At 47.2% G+C, this 24,873-nt stretch overlaps 1 protein-coding gene across 2 annotated transcripts; it reads right to left on the bottom strand.

Moving 5' to 3' along the window:
• Positions 1 to 1,059: 1,059 nt before the first annotated feature.
• LOC311264225 (filamin-C-like) lies at positions 1,060 to 23,658 on the bottom strand. 2 transcript variants are annotated; one of them, XM_084364922.1, is made up of 47 exons: positions 22,960 to 23,658; positions 20,375 to 20,623; positions 18,804 to 18,901; positions 17,544 to 17,694; positions 17,205 to 17,323; positions 17,011 to 17,088; positions 16,768 to 16,930; positions 16,414 to 16,614; positions 16,134 to 16,250; positions 15,365 to 15,502; positions 15,039 to 15,165; positions 14,806 to 14,942; positions 14,507 to 14,700; positions 14,313 to 14,426; positions 14,064 to 14,207; positions 13,771 to 13,894; positions 13,343 to 13,503; positions 13,153 to 13,243; positions 12,844 to 13,013; positions 12,628 to 12,745; positions 12,269 to 12,531; positions 11,561 to 12,158; positions 10,906 to 11,079; positions 9,957 to 10,119; positions 9,537 to 9,865; positions 9,241 to 9,364; positions 8,903 to 9,059; positions 8,633 to 8,822; positions 8,515 to 8,538; positions 8,177 to 8,418; positions 7,976 to 8,075; positions 7,735 to 7,875; positions 7,105 to 7,233; positions 6,838 to 7,011; positions 6,552 to 6,716; positions 6,218 to 6,421; positions 5,956 to 6,108; positions 5,741 to 5,863; positions 5,379 to 5,627; positions 4,999 to 5,268; positions 4,764 to 4,901; positions 4,514 to 4,629; positions 3,586 to 3,718; positions 3,304 to 3,480; positions 2,983 to 3,201; positions 2,296 to 2,517; positions 1,060 to 1,697 (listed from the first exon to the last, which is right to left on the bottom strand). In XM_084364922.1, the coding sequence occupies exons 1-47, from the start codon at positions 23,333 to 23,335 to the stop codon at positions 1,510 to 1,512; spliced, it is 8,235 nt and encodes a 2,744-aa protein (XP_084221048.1). In that variant the 5' UTR covers positions 23,336 to 23,658; the 3' UTR covers positions 1,060 to 1,509. The 2 variants fall into 2 exon arrangements, with proteins under 2 accessions (XP_084221048.1, XP_084221049.1); XM_084364923.1 differs by lacking the exon at positions 16,134 to 16,250.
• Between the last annotated feature and the right edge of the window lie 1,215 nt (positions 23,659 to 24,873).

Raw genomic sequence — 24,873 nt, forward strand, 5'->3', positions numbered from 1 at the left:
TGGGTGGGCCCTGCCCTGGTCCCAACGTCAGCACGGGCAACAGCGGGCAGCGCCAGCCACTTGTCCAGATGGTCCGGAGTCGAGCTCTCGCCACTGTTCATCAAATGCACCAGCTCCCTCTGTCTTGCCTCGCCATGGCCCCCAGCATCATGTCACAGTGGAACCAGAGAAAATTAGCACCTAATTATAGGCTCCTCTCTGTGAAGAATGGTACTGGTGCTGCTGGTGTGTGTCAGCGTGTGGAGGTTTGGTGGTTGACTCACTGTGGGACCGAGTCCTGCAGACCACGCAGAGGACACAGAAGGCACACACGGGCCACGGAGGAGACACAAGTGGTTACACACACATATGCACGGGAACACACACATGGAAAAGGCAGAGCCTCCCGTCTTTCTGGTTGATTTGTGCCTCAGCGGGGTCTGCCCCCCTCCCCACCAGTGAGGATGCCACAACAGAAACCACTTGTGTTCCATCTCTGATCCAACAGGATTAATTACACACACAATGGAAGCTGATGCCTCTGGTTTCTCCGCTCTGCGGGCTCCCTCGTGTAAGGGATGGTGTAGTTAATCTTCACTGGGAACAATGGAGATTTTGTTCTGGTGTATTTGGTTGAGACGTAGATATAGAGAGCTTGACTATGCTGCCATCTTGTGATTGCATCTGGACAGGAACAGGATGCAAATGAGAGGACTGGGAGAATATCTTGGACTGCTTCATCAATGCAATACAAATCAGCGATGATGCCGAAGATAAATAAAGAGCTAAAGGAGATTTACTATCTCAAGAACCCCAGATGTGAAGAAAAATATTAAAAGCCACGAAATCTAACTATCTAAGATAGTAGCACGAGATGAGACACGGCCAGCTGTGAGCATCTGTGATCAAGAGAAAATATCCTGACAGCTGCTCAGACAGAAGAACCAGCAGTGGTCTGAAAATAGCTGCATGATGAAACTATTAAAATCTAAGAAGTAAGAAATGCCTCCTGCTGAATTAGCAAACGGTCCGGCAGCGCTGCGAGAAATCAAATAAATTCAATCACTTTTGTCTGGAAAGTTAGCCATTAAATCTTTATTAGGTCTGCAAAGACTTACCAAAAATAGGTTAATATAACAAAAAAAAAGTCAATTTCTCATTCTTAAACCATACAAAACCATATTGCATCACACTTAAATACTGCTGAATACTCCGACATCTCTTAACATTCATGTATTACACCATTCGTTTACAACACGACAGAACAGAGAGAGGAAATTTCATGGGACTCATAAAATCCACACTGTTGCCTTGACATCATTCTGGATGCGGATGCAATTTTCTGGAGTTAATACAAAACTTTGGCACGATAGATGTCTTCAAGAAAACTGTAAGCAAATGTCCTCGCAGGTTTTAGTGCATGTTGAGTATATTGTAATCCGCTGAAGGGCGAAGAGCAGAGGAAAGGAAGCACTGGGGAGTGTGGTGTTGGGTGGATGGAGGAGAGGGGGGCATCGGTGCAGTTTGTTTTTAAGGTGCAGCCACTTTGTAGGGGCTCCCGGGGACGTTGTCATCGCCCCATTTGACGATGATGGTGTAGCTGCCCTTGTCTTTGACGGCATAGGTGACGTTATAGAGCTTTTGGCCCATGTGCTTGACATACACCTCCTCGCAGGGAGCATGGGGTCCGTGCACGCCCACCATCAGCATGTTGGTACCTGGACAGAGCAGTAAGAGGTGATTAATGATCGTGGTCAGCTGTTTGTTTATGTTACAGGACTTCACAGTCCAGCGTCCACAGGCTCAAATATCGTCAATTAAAAAAGTGACAAATACATGTAAATTGCTGCAAATTGTTGCCTGGAGCCCCTTTAAAGCTGTGGCGTATACAACCGATTTTTGTATCCTCACTCATTAAACACGTTCTCAGCTAAATCAGCCAGCTGCTCAGTTAAAATGTGTGCTACCTGCACAGCACCAAACTCCAAACACAACCAAGTTATTGAGGAACATAGGGAAGCATTGAGCTGCTAAAGAGCCAGATATTTCCCTCAGGAGTTGGTGGAGACTGGACTCCGAATGAATGCTAATTCTCCTCGATGTTTACCGAACGTGTAAACTCGCCATTGTTTGCTAACACATTCACCACCAACAACTTTATGGGGTGATAACATATGAGTGTTGTGTTTACAGCTTGTTCCTCTGCCCACAAGTGGCCAAAAAAAATCAATATTGCTTTAGTCTGTAGTGTCTGCAGAAGCTGCTTGTGTTTGATTTATGTTTTTACTGCATGAATAGGAGGTCTGGTCATCTCACCTGCTTTGCTACAGTCGACTGTGAAGTTGTTTTTCTGTCCGACCAAAGCCTTGGACAGCCCCGTTCCGCGACAAACCACCTTGCTGGCGTCAGACGTCAGTTTCGTCGAGGTGGTGGAAGAGGAGGAGCTGTAGGCGCCGCCGACTTTGGAGGTCTTGGTAACTGTTTCGACCAAGACCGAGGAGGTCTCGTGGAGGCTGTGTCCCCCTGACAGCCGGGCGCCTGTTGGGGAGGGCAGGAGCAGGGCGAAAAAGAGAGAGAGGTTATCTAACGTGAACACGGCTCAGTCCAGACATTATATAATACACTCAGTATTGACGAAGCAAGCATGCTGCTGCTCGTGGGGAGTTTGCATCTACAAAAAAAACAGGGCAACTTAGTGGAGTAGTGCCTGAGCTCAAACAGGAAAATATTACATACCACTATCAAATAAAGATAACTCCCAGGACTCAAAGTATCTTTATGTTAAATGGATAACAAATGAGTTTGTATGCACTGACTGGTGACTGGCATATATAAGTGTAGTGCTTGAGAAAGACAGCTTTTAATGTAAGATGTTCACTTAACAGCATGAGGGAACATGACATAACATTTCCCTGACTTTTTCAGAGGAACATTTGCTTCATAACTGAGACATTTGTCATCTGAAAACCACAGATCAGATGGGAGGATGACTGTCAAGCAGACCTGTGATTTTAGCTTTGAACGGGCTGCCCACAATGTGCTGCGGCCCTCCGTATTTAATGGTGATGAGATAGTTGCCGGGCGCCATGGGTGTGTAGGTGATCTTGTAGCCCTCTGGACACTCCCGACAGTCCATCTTGACCTTGGATGGCCCATCGATGTTGACCGATAGCGTGGCGGAGCCCGCGTTACAGGTGTTGATCACAAACTCCGAGGATACGCCTGGAAGACAGAGAACAATGCAGACATTTTATTTTAAAAAAAACATGCTCACTTATCAGAAAATGTGGTATATATATTTGTAGCTGTGGTGGCGATATCTACCTGTGGTTCCTCCCTGCAGTCCAGGGCCGTGTGCTGTCACCATGCCGGGGTCTCCAACCAGCCCTGGGTCTCCCACTCGCACGTTGAAGGGGCTTCCAGGAATGTGGCATCCATTGAACTTGACATCTATGGAGTGAACTCCATTTTCCCGTGGAATGAAGCGGATTGCGTTCTTGTCTGAAAACAACACGAGTGGAGATGTTACTGATCCGTTTCTCATAAATAATGCTTACAGAGCTGAATGACGTCTACTTTGCACTACAAAGTCAGGCCGGTGCGTACCGCTGTCAAGCTCAGTGACATAGCATTCCTCAGAGGAGCCGGAGGGGGTGTGAACTTTGGCGTCAACCACACCTCGAGCCCCGTTTCGCTGCACCATGAAGGACGCCTCTTGGTTTACCTTCAAGTCTTTCTCCTACAGAAGAAAGAAGAATATAATCAGAATACGTGTGTGTGTGTGTGTGTGTGTGTGCCCACACCTCGAGGGACAGAAAGTGTGTGACTCATTCCTGAACAAGAATAGATTGAGCGGTTGGGTATGAGAGGCAGAAAAGGTCAGAGTTTACAGCGAGGCGTTTAGTGTTTTTTACCCCACAGGCGGACGAGCAGTCCTCGCAGACAGAAGAGGTAGCGTGACATTTTAAACGTTGGTCTGATATTGCGCTTCACCTGGCTTCTTGTGCTGGAAAAGCACTCTGAAGTGGCATTTGAGTTAACTAAAAATACATGTCTTTAGCATTGTTGGGTGGCAGTTGTAATGGAAACTGTGAAAGCAAATATAACGAGCATGTGTGAAGTGAGGAGACCAGTATTGTGAGCTGTCACAGGTTATCTTCAATAGAGTCTTTATCTCCCGCTCGCTCTGTTCTCTGTTGGTGCTTTCTTCCTCTCAGACGGAAACACAATCACACAGACGAGCCGACTGCCCACACATAGCACAGCTTGTGTTGCCCCATATTAGCAAGGGACAGTTAATCCAGCCCTTCATCACTGGCCAGCATCACAGTATTATAGTCATGGATAATTCTCCAACACTGGCATTCAATTACACTTCAAGGGCAAAGTGCTATTAGACAGAAATATCTACAACTCAAACATTATGCTACATACAATCTGTTATCCAGATATCTTATGACTCTGCTTGTGATTCTGTGCGACAAATGAATGTGGATTTCAACAACTCGCCGTGCGTGCGCGAGCGCGATCTTACCTGAAGGCTTGTGACAGTGAGCCTGCGGGCCTCGTCTGACAGTGTAGCAATTGGAACGATGAATGGGCTGTCAGGGATGTGCTCGTTGTTGAACTTGATTGACACCTCATAGTCACCTGGGGAAGCAGACAGGTTTTTTTTACCTTCACCATCAAATGAACTGGAGGACATTTGGAAGAATTATTTTAAAAGTTTCGAAGCTCAAAGACTCAAAACAATTCAAATGAGGAGAATTCTGCACAAGGTCTACCTGGTTCTTTCACTATGTAGGAGACGCCACAGGAACCGTCCTTCCTGTCCTCAAAGGAGATTTCAGCCTTGCTGGGGCCTTCCACAGCGATGGACAGACCGCCAGCACCTGCCTCTCTGGTCCAGATACTAAATTCAGCTACAGAGGGTGAAGGAGGAGGTTCATCTTACGGCTCATGAAACATTTAAAATGGCAGGAAAACACAATTCTTTCCACATCCACAGAGCGAACTTACAGGGTGCTCCAGCCACGCCTCTCTCCAGGCCAGGTCCTCCAGCGCGGACCTTGTGCGCTCCTCCCTCCCCCATGGGCCCCACAGTAAACTGGAAGGGGCTGCCAGGGACGTGTTGGCCGCTGTACTTGACATTGACAGTGTGGGGTCCCATTTCCTGGGGGATGAAGCGCACGCTGTAGGTGCTGCTCCCTCCATCCACAATGTCAGCATCCACTGTTTTCCCACTGGGGCTGGTCACCTGAGCCGTCATGGCCTGGGGGCCACTCTCAACTGGAGGAGGCAGAGCAGCACAGAGGATGTGTTTATACACCAACCAAGACACTTGCACATGATGTACAACTTTAACATTTCAAAATATTGGTCTAAATTTCGACTCTCACCCTCAGGTCTGGCCGTGATGCCGGCGAAGCTGCTGAGGCTCTCTCTGCCCAGAAAGTCTCCAAAAACATCCCTGAAGGGGCTTCCTCCTCCGCCCACCTGGGTGCTCTCCTCCACTCGCACCTCCCTCTTGGTCTCCCCACCTCGGGTTTTGCTGATTTCCGTGCGCTCTGTGCGCGTGTAGGTGTGGCTGCTGCGGGTGAACGTGCGGGTCAGCCTCTCCTGAGCTGAAACCATCTGGAACCAGTTTCCTAGAGTGAGGATAAAGCAGCGAGAATACAAATGTGAGTGCACAGCGGGTTCATTTATTTTAAGCTGGTTGACCGCTGCCCTCTAAGCGCTTCTGGCTGGCTTCTGTACTCACCTGGGATTTTGAGGTTAAGGCCACAAGTGCTGCCCACTGAGGCAAGAGAAGAGGCCTGTCTCTTTCTAGTAATACTCTCCCTGATCCTTCCTTCTCCGGTCACTTTCACTGTGAAAGGACTTCCTGGAGGGCACAAACACATATACAGTCAACAAAAAATAGATATTTCTTGTAATTTAAGGTGTTTTTGTATTTTTTAAGTGAAAGAGTCGAACCTGGGATGTGCTTCTCAGCAAACTTGATATTAACAGTGTAACTTCCAGGTTCTGTTGGACAGTAAGTAACTCTGCACGTCCCGTCCTCCATGTCTTCACAGTTGATATCCACTTTGCTCGGACCCTCAATTGACAATGCTAGACCACCGTAACCTAAATGAGGAAGAGAAATAGAAAGAAGTCAAAAAAGTATGTGTTGCCTGTGTATTTTGTCACACTGTCCTCGCCTTGAAGGTGAAACACAACGTCTCTTAAAGCTTACCTGCATTCCTTGTATCCACAAAGAATTCAGCCATTTCAAAAGTGTGTGCCTCCACCAGGCCTTTACCGAAAGCCTTCACTCTGCTGGCCTCGCCGATCTCCGACTGGCCGACCATGATTTTGAAAGGACTGTTGGACACATGCATGCCATTCTTCCTCACACTCACTTCGTGCTCGCCAACCTCCTTAGGGGTGAAAGAGATACCTGTGCACATAAAAGAGGGAACGAAGACAAAAAGCCAGAAAATCAAATTAAAAATGCATTAGGCGTATCCAACCATGTCTTATCTATGTTCTGCACCCCACGTTATTTCACTGGCAGGTGGATATCTCACCGAGGTGTCTGTTGGGCAGTTTCTTGAGCAGGCAGGGCTCCTCGTTGCCTGATGGCGCTCTGATACTGGCAGTCAGGGAGCTCAGATCAGTCTCCGCAATCTTCAGGGACACGTCAGCCGCCGTGCCGACATTCAGCTGGGATGTCCTGGTTATGGAGTCATCCCCTTGACATAAAAAGGTGGTTTAGATGTTTGTCATGATTTATGTTATACACACCCACTATAAATAAATAAAAAACAACAGTAAAATAAGTCTGTCTGTGGGAGCAGTGATTTATTTCCTCACCAGTGATCTTAGCAGTAAAGGGACTGCCGGGAATGTGCTTGTTGTCAAACTTGACGATGATGTTGTAGTCTCCAGGAGCTGTGGGCATGTAGGACACGGTGCAGGTGCCGTCTTTGTTGTCTTTACAGGTAATTTCGGCCTTAGAGGGACCTTCCACTGCCAGTGATAGCCCACCTGAGAGGGAGGAAAGAAACAATCAGATTCTTACTTTTCTGCAGTGTGGAGCTTCTAAGGGTCAACTGCCACTGTAAAAGTAAAGTATGGTACCTTCTCCTGCGTTCTTGGTGACCACAGTGAAAGTGGCAGCCTTGTTGACCATGCCGTAACTCAGACCTGGACCATAGGCAGTCACCACTCCACTGTTCACAGCATCCACGAAGAACTGCAGAGGGCTTCCTGTAGAGGATATAATCATTGGCAGCAACGAAATGAGACTCAAAACTGTGTAAAGTGTCTTGGAGTGAGAAATCTCTCGTATTTTGTTACAGAAATAATATGAAAAAAAGCAGCTACAAGTAAGTTAGTTTTTTGTTGCTCTGGCGGCCCAAAGAAAATACCAAAATTGGTATTGGCACAACCGCCTCCTCTGGTAAACACAAGTTTAATAATATTTCTTTCCAAACTACAAAGCTTCTTTATGTTCCCGGCTGTGAGATCCCTGAATTTATCCTCAGTGCTCCGTCATTTAAAAAAAAAAGTATGACTTATGTATGTATAACTCCAACCCGGCGACAGGCATTAAGAATTACAATAATAACTATATAGAAAACAGCCAATCTTCTTCCTGATGGTTTTCGTTTGCTTATGTAGGTAATGTAAAGGCATCGGTATTAAACTGAGATTGCTTCATAAACTGTTAAAAGTTCCTTGCAATACATAACTAAATGTGTTTCTGACCTGGAATGTGGTTGCCCTCATATTTGATGTCCATCTCGTGCAGGCCTCTCTCTGTGGGCTGGTACTTGATTGTGATGGTGCCGTCCTTATTGTCAGTGATATGTGGGCGGGCAGTCTTGCCTGAAGGCATCCGCACCTCACCTAGAAATGACAGCGCGTTGGTTAAATGTCAGCGACCTTAAAGAGATGTTTTGTGGGCGTGTGTGTGAGTTCTTTCTGTTTGAGTGGTCGTTTGTCACACCTGTGATTTCTCCTTGCTGCGGCGTGAAGGGGACGAGGAAGTTAACCGGACGGAAGAGAGGATCCACGGTATCGCGGGGAACAACTGGCTCATTTGAGGCCTGTCGATACCGAGAGAGAGAAGAGAAGAGAAATAGTTTCAAAGAAAGAGATGTCAGAACAAGAGTGCACCTAGCTGCTGTTTAAAAACTCCTTTCCTCACCATGACATGGAAGGGGCTTTTAGGGATGTTCTGTCCCCCAAAGCGGATAGTAATAACATATTTCCCAGGTTCAGGTGCTGTGTAGTAAATGTCAAAGGTCCCATCATGATTCTCCACCACATCCATGTCCAGCTCCATCCCCTGCGGGGTCTGCACCTTGCAGGTGACCTTGCCTTTCCCAGCAGCCTTGGCATCCACTGTGATAACTGTATCCTCGGAGGTCTGCAGCTTCTGGAGGCTTGCTGTTAAGGGCAGAGAGGGAATGAGGATGAAGCGCTGCGTGAATGAAAGGATTGTAAGATTGTCTAGAAATGTAGCGCAAAGCCTCGGTTACTCACACACTCCATGTCCTCCGATAGACACTGGAAAGGAAAAATGCAGGGTTTAAATAAAAATATGTAAATTTTACAACTAGACTACATTTTTTATTCATCAGAACAATGATGTTTTTCTCACCCGTGACGCGACACTTGCTGGCGTCTCCTGTGGGAAGGGACTGGATGCGGTATGGGGAGTAAGGGATCTCATCTCCTCCATATTTAATAGTGATGGTGTAGGGGCCTGTAGAGTCGGGCACATAGGAGACGGTGTAGGTGCCGTCCCTGTTGTCCTGGATTGTTGCATTCTTTGGCTTTCCCTCTGGGTCCTGTCAATACACAATGTGGAGTTATTTTAGGTGTTGGCTCATGGTGCAGAAATGACGGTGCAAAAAGAAGCTGAACCCACCAGAATCTGCACAGTGAGCAGTCCCTCTCCAGCATCACGGGCATCAATGGTGAACTCAACAGGCAGGCTGGCAGACACACCTTTTGTGTCGAGACCGGGGCCACTTGCGCGAACCTTGCTGGCGTCATGCCCAGGCTGAGACATTACCTTGAATGGACTGTGGAAGAAGGAGAGAAATGTCAAGTGTAATTACTACACCCAGTCCGACAAAGGACAGAGATGGGAATAGGAAATCCGCTGAACTACACTTTTCCTTTTTATAATCCAGCCAGACAGAGCAGAACTTTAATTAAGACATATCTGCACATACTGCCTGGCCTGCTGGGATTTTTCTGTACCTGTGTGGGACTTCCTGATCTGCATATTTGACATCGACAGTGTAAGGGCCATCCTGGGCTGGAGTGTAGTGAACTGTGTGGGTGCCATCTCCGTTGTTCTTCACACCAACTGGCTCCACAGTACCTGGAGATAAGACAGTATGGAAATCATTATATGACACCAACTTGCTCATAGATTTTCAGCTTGGAGTAGGTTTATAGGTTTTCATAGCTAAAGCAGCTGTACAGAACATTCATTTTGCAGCAAGTGAATAACTATACTATACTTCAAGTACTTTTAAACAGCATGTCCTCACCTGATGGTCCATACAGTTTGACGTCCAGCGGGGCCTGTCCAGCCTTTGTAGAGTCTACTGTGAACGTCTGAGGAACATGAGCTCTCACTCCGGCGCCCAAACCTGGACCTGAGCACTTCACCTTGCTGGCGTCCACAGGGTCCTTCACTGGCACACGGAAAGGACTGCCGGGGATCGGGTGACCTCCGTAGTTAATGTTGACATCGTAGTCTCCTGGAGTGAAGGGGATGTACTCCACGCTGCAGCTGCCGTCTTTGTTGTCCTTGCAGGATATTTTTGCCTCGGAGGCTCCCTCGATGGTCAGACCCAGACCTCCTGTACCAGCACCCCTGAAAGAGAAATCGCTTTTATTTATTTTTGTTGCACTTTTTTTGAGTTAAATTCCCTCAAATATCCCTGTTAAAAGTGATCCAACGGTACCTGGTCTCCACAGTGAAGCAGTTGGGCTTGTTGGTGATTCCTCCCTCCAGACCCGGTCCAAAGGCACGGACCCGGGTCGGATCACATCCCTCCACCACAGACACTCTGAAGGGACTCTTTGGCACAGGCGCGTCGTCAAACAGCACCTCGATCAGATGCATTCCTGCACGCGAACAGATACATCAGTTCTGATGTCACACCTCTCCGCCTGAGCGTTCTCAAAGCGAGCAAATATTTTCTGTTATTGCCACTTGCTTTTAATTATGGGCCAGACAAATTCCCTTTTAGAGAGATAAACATCTGTTTATTTATAAAAGACGGCAACTAGAGCGCAGACGCTCTGGTGAACGTACAAGGCATTACATCTGTTCCCTATTCATTATTCTGTTACAACATTTTTCTGACAGAGCCCTCTCAGTAGGCCTATATGCCAGATTCCCAGCCGCACTGCTGTGATATTAGAGCATGTCTGGTGGTGGAGAAGTGTGCTGTGATCTCTTTGCTTTGTGTTATAGGTCTCTATTAATATCCCCTGTCATTCCCTTGCTGTATAGCTGTGTGCAGGCAGCCTTCAGCACACATACCTGCCTGGTTAAGAGCTTCTGTTCCAGAGCACACTATTTATAAAACAGAGCCCGTCTGCCTCCCTGCTCTCTGCCCCTCACATCATTGCTCCACTGCATCATTCTGTATTTATACCCCTCTCGCTCTATCGCTCTCGTTCTTTCTTTTCCCACTCTCTAGCTTTATTCCCAAATGGTGCCCAGATCGAGCGCCTGCTAATGATTTCTCTGTCTGTCTGTATTCGCTCTTTCGGGCAGCCTCTATCTATCTGCAGCAGGTTAGGTTTGTTAATGCACTTCCATCAATGATGTTCGATGCCTTTCTGAATCTGTAACTGTGTAAATTACCACTGCTCAATGAAATAATTTCATATTTTTTTTCCTACCATCCTCGAAAGCTGTGTATTCCACTCTGTAGGTGCCGTCTCCTTTGTCGGTGATGTAGGTGTCTGTGTTTGTGCCAGAGGGGTTGATAATGTGAGCCTTCACACGATTTCCTCCAACCTTGTTGAGGGCGCGGGCATCAACAATGAAGTGGGTTGTGACTTCTCTGAGGACCCCTAGAAACAGAGAAGCCCCTTCAGGTGATTTGTTGCCAAAGAGAAACAAGACTGAGCAGGCTCATGTTAAGACCAAGGGCTAATGAGAGCTTTATAAACAAGTTAAAGCAGAGCGTACTTCATTATAGATGAATCTGTCAATTATTGTCTTTAAAGGTGCAATATGTGAAAATTTTAGTTCAAAACATTCAAAAATTAGCTAAAATTATAAACAGAATGTGAAGAAGCAACAGTGTTGACGTTACGTTGTAGAGATATCTGCTGAAGTAAGCATGCTAACCAGCTAGCCCGAGGCCTGAAAACCTCTTTCTCCCAGCAGCCTTAAGCTCCTGTGGTAGCGGTGTAAACACCAACACTCCCCTGGTAGTACCCAGTAGTAGTACCCTAACCCTAATCCCTAGTACCCTAAGTGGAACATATCACAGGTACAACCTACTTCAAGTGCTAACTCATTTTAAGCTGAGGATCTCGGTCTCGTTACCTCTGGGCTCCACTCCTGGCCCATAGACATGCACCCCGCTGGTGTCCACAGACGGCTCCACCTGCAGGACCTTGGGAAACTGGGGAATCATATGGCCGCCATACTTGATCGTGATGGTGTGGGCGCCATGGAAAGGTGGGATGTATGTAACAGAGAAGGTCCCCTCTGCAGTTTTCTGGATGTGCACCTCGGCTTTAGCCCCGGTCTCCGACACAATCTCAATGGTGAGCTCAGCGTCGCCTGCCCGGGTGCAGTCCACAGTGAAGGTCGCCGGTTCGCCCGCCTTGGCTCTCTCCAGACCCGGCCCACTGGCCGTCACCTTGCTTGGGTCCAAAGCTGCGCGCACCGGAGCCTTGAAGGGAGAGCCAGGGATGTGCTGCTCTGCAAACAAGATGTTGATGGCATACTCCCCAGGCTCAGTGGGCAGGTAGTACACTGAGCATGTGCCGTCACCATTGTCCTGGCACTCAATCTTCGCCTCACAGGGACCCTCCACAGTCAGGCCCAGCCCACCTGCACCAGCTCCCTTTGTGTCGATAGTGAATGGAGCAGCTTTACCCACAATGCCTCCCTGCAGGCCGGGACCAAAGGCTCGGACCTATGATGCAACAGTTGAGTCAGTTGTGGTATTCCAAACTGTGTATGTGTGTCATGTTTCATGAGTGCAGACAAAGTGAACAACTACATGAAGCTTTTATGAACTTTTACCTTTGAAGGATCAGCAGGCATCACGGCTTCAACCCCAAAGGGGCTTCCCATCACCGGGTTGCCATCATAGCTGACATCAACCTTGTACTGCCCCTCCTCTGGGGGAATGTACTTCACACCGTGCGTGCCTTTGGCTTTGTCTGATTCCAGCTTGCATGGGATTGGTCGGCCAGAGGGCGAGGTCATCTTCACACCTACATTGCCCTGTCCACCAGCGCCTTTTGTGTTGACTGTGAACTCCTGATCCTTTCCGACCTCCACTTCTGCGAGAAAGATTAACAGGAGAAACTTAAACCACTGCAATTAACTATTTTTACACGGCGAATGCAAGAGTATAGTATTTAGTGTTTGTAACTTACTGTTGTCTAATCCCTCCACTTTCACCTTTCCAATATCCAGAGCAGGTGCCACGGTGATGTGGAAGGGGCTTTTGGGAATGGGATCTCCTCCATGAGAGACTGTAATTGCCATGTTACCCTGAGAAGACACAAGAGGAACAATGGATATTGATTAGCTGTGAATAATCTCTGCAACCTCTTCTGAAGTTAAATGGCTCAAACAGAGGCCTACTGTACCTGTTGAAGTGCCGTGTATTTGACAGTGTAGGAGTAATCGTGGTTATCGATGATCTCAAAGTCACGAACCGCCTCTCCCGGGCCTGATGCTGCGAAATGCACCTCAGGCTTGGCCTTGCCAGCTCCCTTTGTGTAGATGGTGAAGTGGGTTGGAGTGCCCACCTCCACTCCTGAAACACAAACGTGTTTCGTCAGCGCTACCAAGCCGAGTCTGATCAAATATTGTATCGTAGTGGATGCAAATGCAAATAACTATCAATTAAGTGTGCCTGGTATTTATAATAATTCTGATTAGTCGGTGGATCTCACCTGTCTTGTTGAGTCCGGGGCCCTCTGCTCTCACCTTGCCAGCATCGTGGGAAGGATCCACTTTGATTTTGAATGGACTGACGGGTATTTCCTGATAAAGCCAATCATAAAATAATCATGAGAAATCACTAAAGACTGAATACAACTCCAACAATCATTCTTCAAAACTCATCAGTCCTTGTTTTCTAACCTGGTCTGCAAACAGCACCATGATGGTATATCGGCCGGGACCGGGGGGAGTGTACTTGACAGTGAAGGTGTCATTGTCATTCTTGATGATGTCAAAGTCGATGTCTGCCTCGGCAGGGCCAACCACCCCTGGGGCACACTTGATTCCAATGCTGATGTCCCCTAATGGCGCATAGCAATGAGCACAGTTCACTAAGGTCATTCACAAGTAGACGATCTGAATAAATAGAAGCAGCCTCTCCACTGCCTAGAGCTTGATTTTAAGTGCTTTTCATACATTTCAAATAACTTAGCTTTGTCAGCTAAAGTGCCCAGACTTGCTTATTCTGCTCATTCTTCGCTTTATATTTTTCATTTATTTAATTAAGAGACGACTAAACTCAGAAGTGTTTTTGTAACCACCCACACCATCTCCTTGTACACGCTCACCTTGACCAGCCTCACTGCAGTCCACAGTGAAGTACGTCGGCTCGTTAGCCTTGAGCCCCGTCTTCTCCACTCCCGGCCCATAGACCTTGACTTTGTCTGGATGAGAACCCTCTCCAACCAGCACCTAATGAATGCACAGTGTACTTGAGGCAGACGCAAGTGTTTCGAGAACTACAACGGCTGCAGTCCTCTCACTTTGACTATATCCAGCGGAGTATCATTATATTAAATTGACTGAATTTAAAGTGCGGCAGTTGTGTGGGTGTGTGTAAGTGCATCTTCACGTGTCTCACCCTGAAGGGGCTGTTCGGAACGTTGACCTCCCCCCAGGTGATGATGATGGTGTGTTTAATGGGCTTGACAGGAGTGTACACACACAGGAATGTGCCGTCTCCCTTGTCAGTGATCTTGATGTTGATGGCGCAGCCTTCAGCGTCCTGAGTGGATACAAAAGCATGTCAGCACTGCTCTGTGGAGCCACATGCAATATAAATAACATGTTCTTATGAATAAACAATGAAGGTTTCACAAACTCTTCATACCTGCGCGTAGATCTTGAGGTGACCCTTCCCTGCCATGCGAGCATCAATGGTGAATTCAGTTTGTTTGTTCACAATGACGCCTGTTGGCTTCAGGCCTGGACCAAAGGCTTTCACCTGCAACATTGTATTGTTGTTCAGAACATGATCGAAACAGCTCTATGCATACTGTATGTAATTCAGCGAGTGAGAATTACCTTCTCAGGGAAAATGTCATTGGCCGCAGGAAGGATATGAGCCATGAAGGGGCTGTCCTTGATGTCCTCGTCGTCACAAATGACATGGACAGCGTAGTCACCGGGCTCAGTGGGCCAGTAGCGCACATCACAGGAGCCGTCACCCTTATCATCACACTCAATTTTAGCCTGTGATGGGCCTTCGATGGAGAAGCCTGAACATCAAGATGAAGAAAACATTCAGATGTCACAGTTAGAGTACTTTTTCAAAAGTCCCACTTTTCTTCTGTGCGAGCTCAAATCACTTGCGCTCGGCTCACCCAGAGTTCCAACGTCGGTGCCGATGGCCTCTACCACAAAGTCAGCAGATTTTCCCACCATGCCGGTCTTCAGACCAGGACCCCAGGCCCTCACCTTCTGAAAACCTATCTCCTCACCCACCTGCACTTCGAATGGGCTGCAGCACACAATAAAACAAATACACAATATTACCCAAGAGTAAATGTGAATGTGCATTGTTAATGAATAGCTAAAGGCAGCAGTCGGACCATACCTGCGTGGGATGGGCTGGCCTCCCCAGGTGATGCTGACCGTGTATTTGCCAGGCTTGAGGGGGTAATATTCACATTCATACACACCGTTGCCTGCATCTCGCACTTTCACTTGCTCCTCTGCTCCAGCTGAGGATGAATAATACAGTTAATATGGATTCTTATCCACTGGTAGAGACATTTTGTGTATTTCTGTTTATCATATGCTTTATATATACCTATGGGAACGAAACCCCTCAGACACAAAACCCAAACAAAGACAATGACTCTATAAATGTTCTAGGGGGAGGGAGGAGTGATGCAGAGAAAAGAGAGCAGTCTGACTCACTTGGTCCTTTGACTGAGACGTTCAGTTCTCCACTGCCAGCTCCCTTAGTGAAAACTTTGAAGTCTGCAACCTCCTTTACTCTCACGCCTTTAGGCTGAAGGCCTCTGCCTGTAGCTCTGCATGCATTTGGGTTCATGGCTGAAAGGAATAAGAACAAGTGTGAAAGGGAAATATTTAGCAAAGCGAAAGGCAACTGAGAGTAGCCAGCAGTTGACAGCAGTGTTAGTAGCAGAGACATTTTCATATCCGATTCACGAGGGATTTTTTTTCAAAGGTTAACTGACAGAACCTGTAAATGGGAATGAACAGTGCTTTTTGCAGCACAAAGTGGAAAGTGTTGAATAGGATATTGACACATTCGAGAGCATCGAGGGAGCATCTGACAACATTTCAGTCACTGTGAAATGTTGACTCCAGGCTTAAAACTGAATGCCGGCTGATGCAAATTTAGATGTGATAAAAAACAAACACGTCAACAGCACAAGCAAAGATATTTAACAGAGAAGAACAAAGTGGACAGAAATGCAAACTGGGACAATCTGCAAACTATTTGTACAACATTGCATCTCATCCCTCTTTGAACATAACGAAAAACATCAAGCTGCACGATGCAAGACGATGGCGCAGGCGACCAAGCACGGCATCGAGCCGCGGCACTCTAATCTTAGAGAAAGCACAGAGGGGCGTCTGCAGGCCGTGGCATAGGGAAAGTTTTGGGGGGATCTGGCTGAGCAATGTGCACAGGCTCCTCCCCGCAGGCCATACTAACTTGGGCGGCCAGGTTTTGGGGGGGGTGCCCCCCTCCCACCCTTGGCTCCAGGAGGGGTACACACTGACTGAGGGACTATCTGCAGTGGAGCTCCCACAGGAGGAGCAACGGGTGGAGCTAGAAATGACAGATAGGAAGGGTTATCGTCTGCAGTGGGTGGCTGTTCCCAGGGAAAATGAAGATGACTGCAGATTGTGATGGATAGATCACCCTGACACTAACAGCAACTAAGAAATCAGATTTGTTTGACCGTAATTTACAACACAGACAGATGGCTCACCTTCTGCGATGTTGACAACGAAAGGGCTCTTGGGGATCTCCTGGCCTGCAAACAGTACGTGGATGGTGTGAGGCCCCTCCAGCATGGGACGATAAGTGCATCGGAAAACACTGTCGCCCTTGTTCTCCAGGATGAGCTCCACTGTGTCCTTTTTGCCCTGAGGATCGACGATGACCACGCTGACGTCGCCATTACCAGCACCTGAGCGTGGCAGGAAAATAATCAGTAGTCACAGGACGAAGTAGAAGCTGTCGTCGGTGATTCTTTTGACTTTGATTTAAAACCCTTCAGGCCTTTCATCAGATAACATTCCTACATATCAGTATGTAAAGTGGTTGCATTCTCCATACTAACCAGCTGTGTAGATGTCAAAGTAGGTGGGCTTGTTAGAGACATTGCCTGTGGGGTCCAAACCCGGGCCCCTGGCGTGCACTTTGCTGGGGTCACCCATATCCTTGGCTACGTTCACTGTGTAGGGGCTCTTGTCAATGTCCTGACCAGCGAACAGCACTTTGACCTAAAAAGCAGACAGAATTAAGACACCTTCTTCCATGTTTTGTTCTGAGTGCTGTTTGTTTGGACGCCACTCGATCTTACCTTGTGAACACCCTCAACTTTAGGGACATATGTGACAGTGTAGGTTCCGTTTTTGTTCTTGATGGGTTTAACTTTAGCCTGGAGAAGAAGAAGACAAAGTAAGATTAAGGATTAGATGCTACACTTCGCAAAACCTTGAAACTTTTGCAGAATTATGTGAACTGCTTAGCCGGCTGTATGCTGAGATAACTCGCCTCCTCCTTGTGTCCCTCGGGATCCTCCACGTAGACCAGAACCTCACCACTGCCAGCTTCCAGGGTTTCCACCGTGAACACAGCTGGCTGCAGCACCTTGTTGCCATGAGGCTCGATACCTGTAAAGACAGAAAGTATGTGGTGATACCTTCTGTGTGTACTGGGGCAATGCATAAGGCAGCAAAGAGAAAAAAGAGAATTAAAAAGTTTCCCAAGAGTAAGCTTCTTGTGTTCGTATTCAGGCCTGAGAAGAGGAACAGCATTCATTACATATTCAGACTGTTCACATGAACTGTTGTTAACTGCGCAGGTGTTCGCAGCCACAGCTGGGCTACCCACCAGGTCCGTAGGCTTTGGCCTTTTCCGGGAAAAGCTGTTTGGGCTTGAGAGGAGCTCCGGGCTTCAGCTTTGCTTTGGGGAACTGAGACAGGTAGGTCATGACTGAGTGCTCATCCACATCTGGGTCCACAATCTCTTCTGGGGCAATCACCTAAAGCACAAAAAACATGTGCAATCATTTATATGTGTGAATAAATTAGAGTACAGTTCAGTTTTTCTGCAACCTCCTGCAGCTATGACCATAACACCACCTTATTTATGTGCAAATTGACGGTATTATTGTAGTAAGAGGGCTATGATTGACTCTTAATACAATGTTCCCTTATTAAGCATAGTGCAATAGGATTTAGCAAGGATTAAACTTGTTTATCCCCCCCACCTCTGACTCCTCTCTCCCTTCCAGCACTTGTTTGCCTGTCTATCACACAGTGGCACAAAGCCATGCTCCGCGCTGGTTATATTTAACCCCAGGACAGCAGGGTTAAGGATTGTTGCCCTCAATAAGCCAGCCAGGGGGATTTATCCCAAGCCAGACCTCTCCCACATCTCCTTAACACCACCACACTGGAATCCAGCCCCCCAGGCCACGGAGCCATGACATACACCCCATGGCCATCTCACCAATGCTACAGTAAGCCTCATGGAGAGTAGCTAACCCTGTGTCTTCCACAAACAAGTAAACAACCTGCATAGTGCAAATTACAATACAGAGACTCAGAGTCTCAGAAACGGGACTGGAAATATTGCACTCTTGCTCCGTCCACATTGTTATTCTGATGAGCGCAGGCATATATTTACACCTCTGCTTCGGCGGCTGGCTCGGAAGGTGTTAAGGAATCTCACACCTCCGCAAATTTGCGAATCTACTAAATAAAACTCCTACAAACTCACTTACCGGGAGCAACAATACAGTAAATGGAAATATTAGAAGTGAGCTGGGTAATAAATATTTCATCAAACCCTCCAGCTCGATCTCTCTGGAAAAACACTAGGCTCGATATCATGCACAGGGCCGCCTTTTTTCAAATCAATGTTGCCTCACAGGTGTACGTACATGTGGTGAGGCATGTTTGCATTTGCAAATGCGTCTTGGTACTTTCTTTAAACTGCTCAGAAATAATTGGTGCGTTCTGAGTGTCTATCCACTGAGTATAAACTCGAAAAGAAAACAGAAGAAACACAATATCAATCCAACCCACCAGGCTGAGCTACAGCAAACTAAAAGAGCACTTTGTGACTGACATCTTTCGTGCATCTTACCTGTGGCACGCCCAACCAGTCGTCAGCCTGCTGCATGGCTTCTCTGGCATTCTGCACAGGCTTGTTTGGGTCCCACTCTGCCCAATCTGGACACAAACCTGACAGGATACAAACAGGATGATTAGACAATTCTGCACTGGCAAACACTGACTTCCACTGCTGTCGCTATAATAAGGTCACTTGGGCAGTCGCTACTATCTGTCTAACGGCCTCCAACAACAACATCGCTTGACCTTACCCCGTGAATTCAGTGAAGGTGCCTCTCGATCGCTCATAAGAAACAACCTCGGGACGCTCTGGCACTTTCACTGTTGCTAAAGCTAGCCTCCCTCCACCATGCTACTAATGCCTAAATTGGATTAGTCCTGGCGATGGAGTGGGCCGCTCACTCAAAAGGCCTGTGCAGGCAGAGCGTAGAATGCTATCATCCAATTAATGTAGACACAGGGGCACAGTGTTACCAGGGCTGAGTTTACATGCATCTGCAAGGAAGGAGTGCAAAACTGTCAGGATGGGCCTTCCTTCATGTTTCTAGGGGGACTTTAGTGCTCTTTAAAGTGATGTCAGCTCTGGAGCGAAGCCATGTATAGCCATGTAGTTCATAACGCAACACCACTGCAATACCAGATGCTATAGTTGTATAAGTACACACTGGATGTACTAACAGATATTGTAGCTTTCTGCTCTGGACATTTAACTTGTTTTTGCACAGTTGTATCTGATTTAAAAGAGCGTCTGTGTCTCAGGACAGAGCCAGTTTCATCAGTTACCCTGCTGTTTGGTATTAGCTGATGAAACAGCAGAACCTTGTATGGTCAATATTGCAGCAGTGTTTGAAAGATGCGTCTCCTCAGATCAATGGCTCATATAAACACAGTTAAACACGGTTCTGTCTCCCCGTGCTACTCCTCCACCTTTCGCTCTGCTAAGCACAGTGAGGAGAGGAGAGAATTCACTTTGTTCAGTGTTGGAAAGTAGAAACCTAAACTGGCAGTGACTCAATTTGTGACCTCGCGGTCTTTGGATCTGTGGCTTAGGCACCTCCCTGTGACAGATCACTCTGTATTTTGATGCCCAGCCAAGCATCCCCCTTGACAGAAGAGGAGGAATGGTGCCCAAATTTGGGGGTGTTGTGTAGCAGCGAGGCTATAAACACTAAAGCCAGGGCTTGAGGCCTCAGGGCCCGGAACAGTGAGAGTGAAGGCTTCAGTCACTGTAGGACAGCTGGCAGGGACGTCCTCAGGCCATCAGCAACCCCTGTCCACCCCGCTGACACTACCTGGTCCCCCAGAGACACATTACACCAGCTGATGTCTGAATCCGAATCTGGATGTGTGTGTTCGAGTGTGTGTGCTACAGAATGTGCGAGAGATATACAGCACTCATTTCTAGACGAGGAGCAAAGGAGAGAAATTCTCATGAGTAGGCGATACTGTTTCAGACACATGCCTGACCCCGACCTCCATAGCAACCATGGAAAACCTCGACATACAACAAGCCTTGTAACAGGCGCTGCGTGCAATCTGACTCAGCACTTACTCAGCCTGTAAGTGCAGTTACACACTTCTTACCGGGTGCACAGTTGTCGACCAGAGCTCCCAGAGCTTTGCCATCCTGCCAGTCACGGTTGAAGTTGTTGATGGGCAGCTGGGGCACCTTGTTCTGTATCCAACCCAGCAAGCGCTGTTTGGGGGTCAGCTTCTTGGTCTCCTCGTCATCCTCGTCGTCCCACATGGGCATGGAGATAGAGTAGTGGAGGATGAGAGTCCAGATAAGACCCAGGATCAGCTTTAGATTCCCATCCACAATGGCTTTGCTATCTGTAGTTGGACAGTGGAGACAACAGTGTTCGTGAGGATTTATAACTTTCACAAAACTTCACATAATGCAGCGTGTCCGACTGCATTTGGCGGTGCACTCGTTAACTCCATCCTCCAGCTGTGTGCACATTGTTAATTGATTATGAGCCCCTCCAGGGATATTTGTGCAATCTACAAGTGAATCAGTTTATATTCTGTGTTGTTATCTCTGATCACGGCCGCCCAAAGGAAAAGCATGAAAAATTTAATCGGGAAATAAGCGAGTTATATCACAACAGTGTTTCCTCGCTGTGCTGCAGAGTTGACCGGGCTATTCTGAGCAGAAATATAAACAATGATGATTGACTGCTGAGGAGACAAGAATCTAATGCTCCTCACTGCTTCCCCCGAGCCCCTTTCTCTCAGACAGCTGTCTGGCTGAGGACCCCTGACAATCTGTCATCCAGTCACAATGGTACTCTGAAGACAGTGACAGCTGAGGATATGTGGAAGTCTCTGCATAAATGCCACTTGGATTTCAATTACGTCCAAAACTTGTAGTGCCAGCGTGCGATAAATCAAATAGGTGGCGATTAGATTACCCTGACAGCGAGCACGCGGCTCATTTCCAGAATTTCTCTGAGGAAAAGTTTGTCAAATAAGCCATTTTAAACCCACTCTCATTTAGATATTCAGCCGTTTAAGCTGGCGAACCTCCGAGGAGGGCTAGACTTTAATGTTTCATCGACTGATCTCGCGTGATACGCTCGGGTTAATTCAGTAAGACTTTAATAACGGAGGGACTGTGACGCCAGTTGCTTATCACGGGACTCTTTTATTTATTGAGGCTGTTTATTGTTTCATAAACAGCTCCTGCTATCGAGTTTGATGTGTCACCATTTGACTGGCACAGGCAGGTGGCACGACATGGCACAGTGATCCCTGCCGTGTCCGGCTTTAAGGGCAACCGGGTGCTCACAGAGACATCCATCAAATTGTATCTAGTTACACACTGTGACACATGTGCAACTAAGCCTGTGGTGACTTCTTTAGTGTCTCTGGGTCACGGGAATGAGACTGAGACATTATCTTAAGAGGGCAGCACTGACCTACTAGAGCTGCATGGAGGGAGATGTAAAATGCCAGGACTTCTATTATCACGCCCCACTTCTGTCAAAACAGTCTGACCTAGCTGGGACACTTAACATGTTAAGTACTGGCCACACTTTCCTGGACACACACTCTGCAGGCTATGAGGTGATATCTGCGATTGCGACCTCTGCCCTCCTCTGTGATTTGAGCACACATAAACTAACAAACTCCAAGTGGACGCGCTGTGGCCTTCACAGTCGGCCGGCCAAAGCCTCAGCCACGCCGGGAATTTCACTCAAGTGTGTGGCAGGCCCATCAGTCACCAAAACAGAAAAATACTCTGTCAGATTTTTAATAACTTTCCTCCTGTATGAATTGTGGGGTTGTCTACAGGTGTATAATTCAGCCATGACTCATCATCTTACAAAATCTGTTAACTTTTCGTCTCCGGCTACTAGTTTCTCCTCGGTTATTAAAGGGGCACTGCGTCGGTTTGGAGAAGAAATCCAAAGTCAGAATTAAAGAGGTAATAACACAAACAGTCACTGATGATCTTTCTCTTCCCCCCCAAAACTACATAGTGCACCTTTAAATATTTCTAAGAGGCGGCATTCTGTTCTCTCTGGTGGAGTCGAGTCTCTCCTTGAATGTCCACAACAATTTATTGTACGTTCAGCTATCTGCACCGCGGTCTGATCCCCGAGTCCCACCGGAGTTAATCCCCTCCGAGCAGGAGTTGCTGACTGCTCTGGCTGTCATCGAAGCGCCCCAGTGAGCCGTTCTGACCCCTGACCTGACAGAGATGAGTGTGTGTGTGTGTGTGTGTGTGTGTGTGTGTGTGTGTGTATGTGTGTGTGTGTGACACTGCTTTCCACATGTATAAATTGAGTCTCATTCTCATTAGCACGGTCCTACTGAATTTCCACCATAGTTTACCACATTGCTGCAGTAGGAGTTAAGCTATGGCTCTAGGTCTTGGCCTTGACATCAGTGGCACCTCTGTAGTAACTTTCCAATAACCTGTTGACCCCCGGCTCAGTGCAGAGGCCTGCGAAACCCATGTCTCACTGCTGGCTGATAACATACCAACAGAGCAGCTACAGGACGCGGATGTGTCTGAAGATATGGCAGACTGCTGCATGACAGCTCTGCATCTTATTAAGGTCTGCTCACACACTGTATCAGTTTTATTACATTTTCCTACCTAATAATAGCCTGCTCACTTGTTGTGTTTCCATCTAAGAAGCCATTAAAGTGTAACTCACCTATGGAGACCAGTTTGATATGCTCTCTGTCCAGGAACTCCAGAGCCACAGAAACATTTTCCAGTTTCATCTGACGGAAGTTGGGTCTAGTGTGGTACTTTCTGTACATTTTCTTCTGGCTCAAAACCTCCAGGAGAGAAATCAGCTTGAGCCCATCAGTGAAATCCCTCTGCAGGTCGGTGACGGTCTTGTTGACGCACTTGAGGTGCTCGTTGCACCACCTGGTGAAGGTGTTCTGCTGGATCTTCTTCCACGGCGCGTCCTCGGCCAGGTCCTTCTCCGTGGCTGGCATCTCGTCGTCCTCCTCGTCCCCAAAGTCGGTGGCCTGGTAGTACTGCGGAGGCAGCTGGTCTTCGCTGTAGTTGTTGCTCATCATGATGGCTTTTTCCGCGGCCACTTTTATACCTCGGTGACACCGGCCCGGCAGCGCAGGGAAACTTTTAGCGGGTCGATGGCAAAGCGGAGGAAAGTTCAAACTTTTTCTCGGACGTACTTGCGAAGAAACCACTTATGTCAGGACAGTGATGGATTAAATGATCCGATTTACAGTGTGCGAGGCAGCTGGTCCTCCGCTGTTGTTTTTTTTTTTTTTTTTTTTTTAATTGGCACCCTCTCGACAAGTCGTTCCTTTCTGTTATGGAGAGCGTCGCGCTTTGAGAAATGGAGTTTGGTGGCAGGTGAGCTGGAGCAGCGGTGTTAACTCTGTGTAACTTGAATGTCGGGAGAGGAGAGACTTGGGTATATAAAGGACCCCGGGCCGCGTCACTCAGCCTCTGTGATCATAGTCTATTTGCTAATCCATAAGGGTAGCAGGAGTCGGGGTCGGTTTACGGGAGGATGGGGCAGGGATTGGTCGGACAGCAGGCTGCGCAACAGTTGCGGCATGCTCCTTATTTTTAGGCGCTCCTATTTGGGCGGCTGGGGGCTGGGACTGCGCCATTGTTGCGAATGTGTGTCATGTTCAGGATCCAAGTGGGTGAACAATAAAACTAAGAAAAGAAACTGAGATGCGTGACTCCCTCTGTGAAGACAAGTTGCCTTTTTTTTTTTTTTTTTACAGAGAATAAAAGTCAAAAAGCAGGTTTTCTTTCCTTTGTGCTCTTGATCCGTGAGGCCTGAGAGAGACATTTTAAAGGATGAGGTCAGCCTGGTGAAGATGAAGCAAGTGCATTACGTGTGATTCACAGCTATCTGCCACCCCTGGGTGAAATGCATGTCCATGAAGACAAGCAAAGGTCAATACAAGCTCAGGGAAGGTTGGAGAACAGTGGGTTTAGATTTTGAGGTGTAAAAGTCAGTGTTGTAAGAAGTATTCAAGCAATACTCGAGTAAAAGTACAGAGATTGTGTTAAAATATTACTTTAGTAGAAGTGAAAGTCAGTATCTGATGTTAAATGTACTTAAGTATCAAAACTACAAGCAAAGTTACACTCAGTGATGGAATAAGTACATTTACTCAAGTACTGTACTTAGGTACAATTTTGTGGTACTTTACTTGAGTGCTGCTACTTTATACTTCCACTCCACTACATTTTGAAGGCAGATACTGTACAATTATACTATATATGTATACTGAATGAATGAAATCCATTAAATGAATCTGCAAAGTAACTAGTAGCTTAAGTTGTCAAACAAATGTATTGGAGAGGAAGTATGAAGTAGCAGAAACTGGAAATACTCAAGTAAAGTACCTTAAAGTTGTACCTACCTTGAGCAAACTAGTGAGTTACATTGCATCAGTGGTTATTCTCATCTTTGACAAGACTTGACCAAGAGTAGTCTCCTTGACTACTAATAAAAGGTAACTAATATCGGTCGACCCCAACTTCACTACAATGATCTGATACATTTAGTTACTAGTTACTTTGCAGGTTTCATGCTGCATCAGAGCCAAAACAGAGCATTTTTAAATTG

The sequence above is a fragment of the Pagrus pagrus genome (assembly GCF_965226575.1).
Source record: "Pagrus pagrus genome assembly, chromosome: 10".
Lineage (NCBI taxonomy): Eukaryota > Metazoa > Chordata > Actinopteri > Spariformes > Sparidae > Pagrus > Pagrus pagrus.

Excerpts from the sequence above, each read along its gene's own strand:
- LOC311264225 (XM_084364922.1), bottom strand. The coding sequence starts at position 23,335 with ATGATGAGCAACAACTACAGCGAAGACCAGCTGCCTCCGCAGTACTAC. Across the intron at positions 4,902-4,998 it reads AGGCGTGGCTGGAGCACCCT|CTGAATTTAGTATCTGGACC; the intron begins GTAAGTTCGCTC and ends CACCCTCTGTAG. Across the intron at positions 3,719-4,513 it reads TCACTGTCACAAGCCTTCAG|GAGAAAGACTTGAAGGTAAA; the intron begins GTAAGATCGCGC and ends TTTCTTCTGTAG.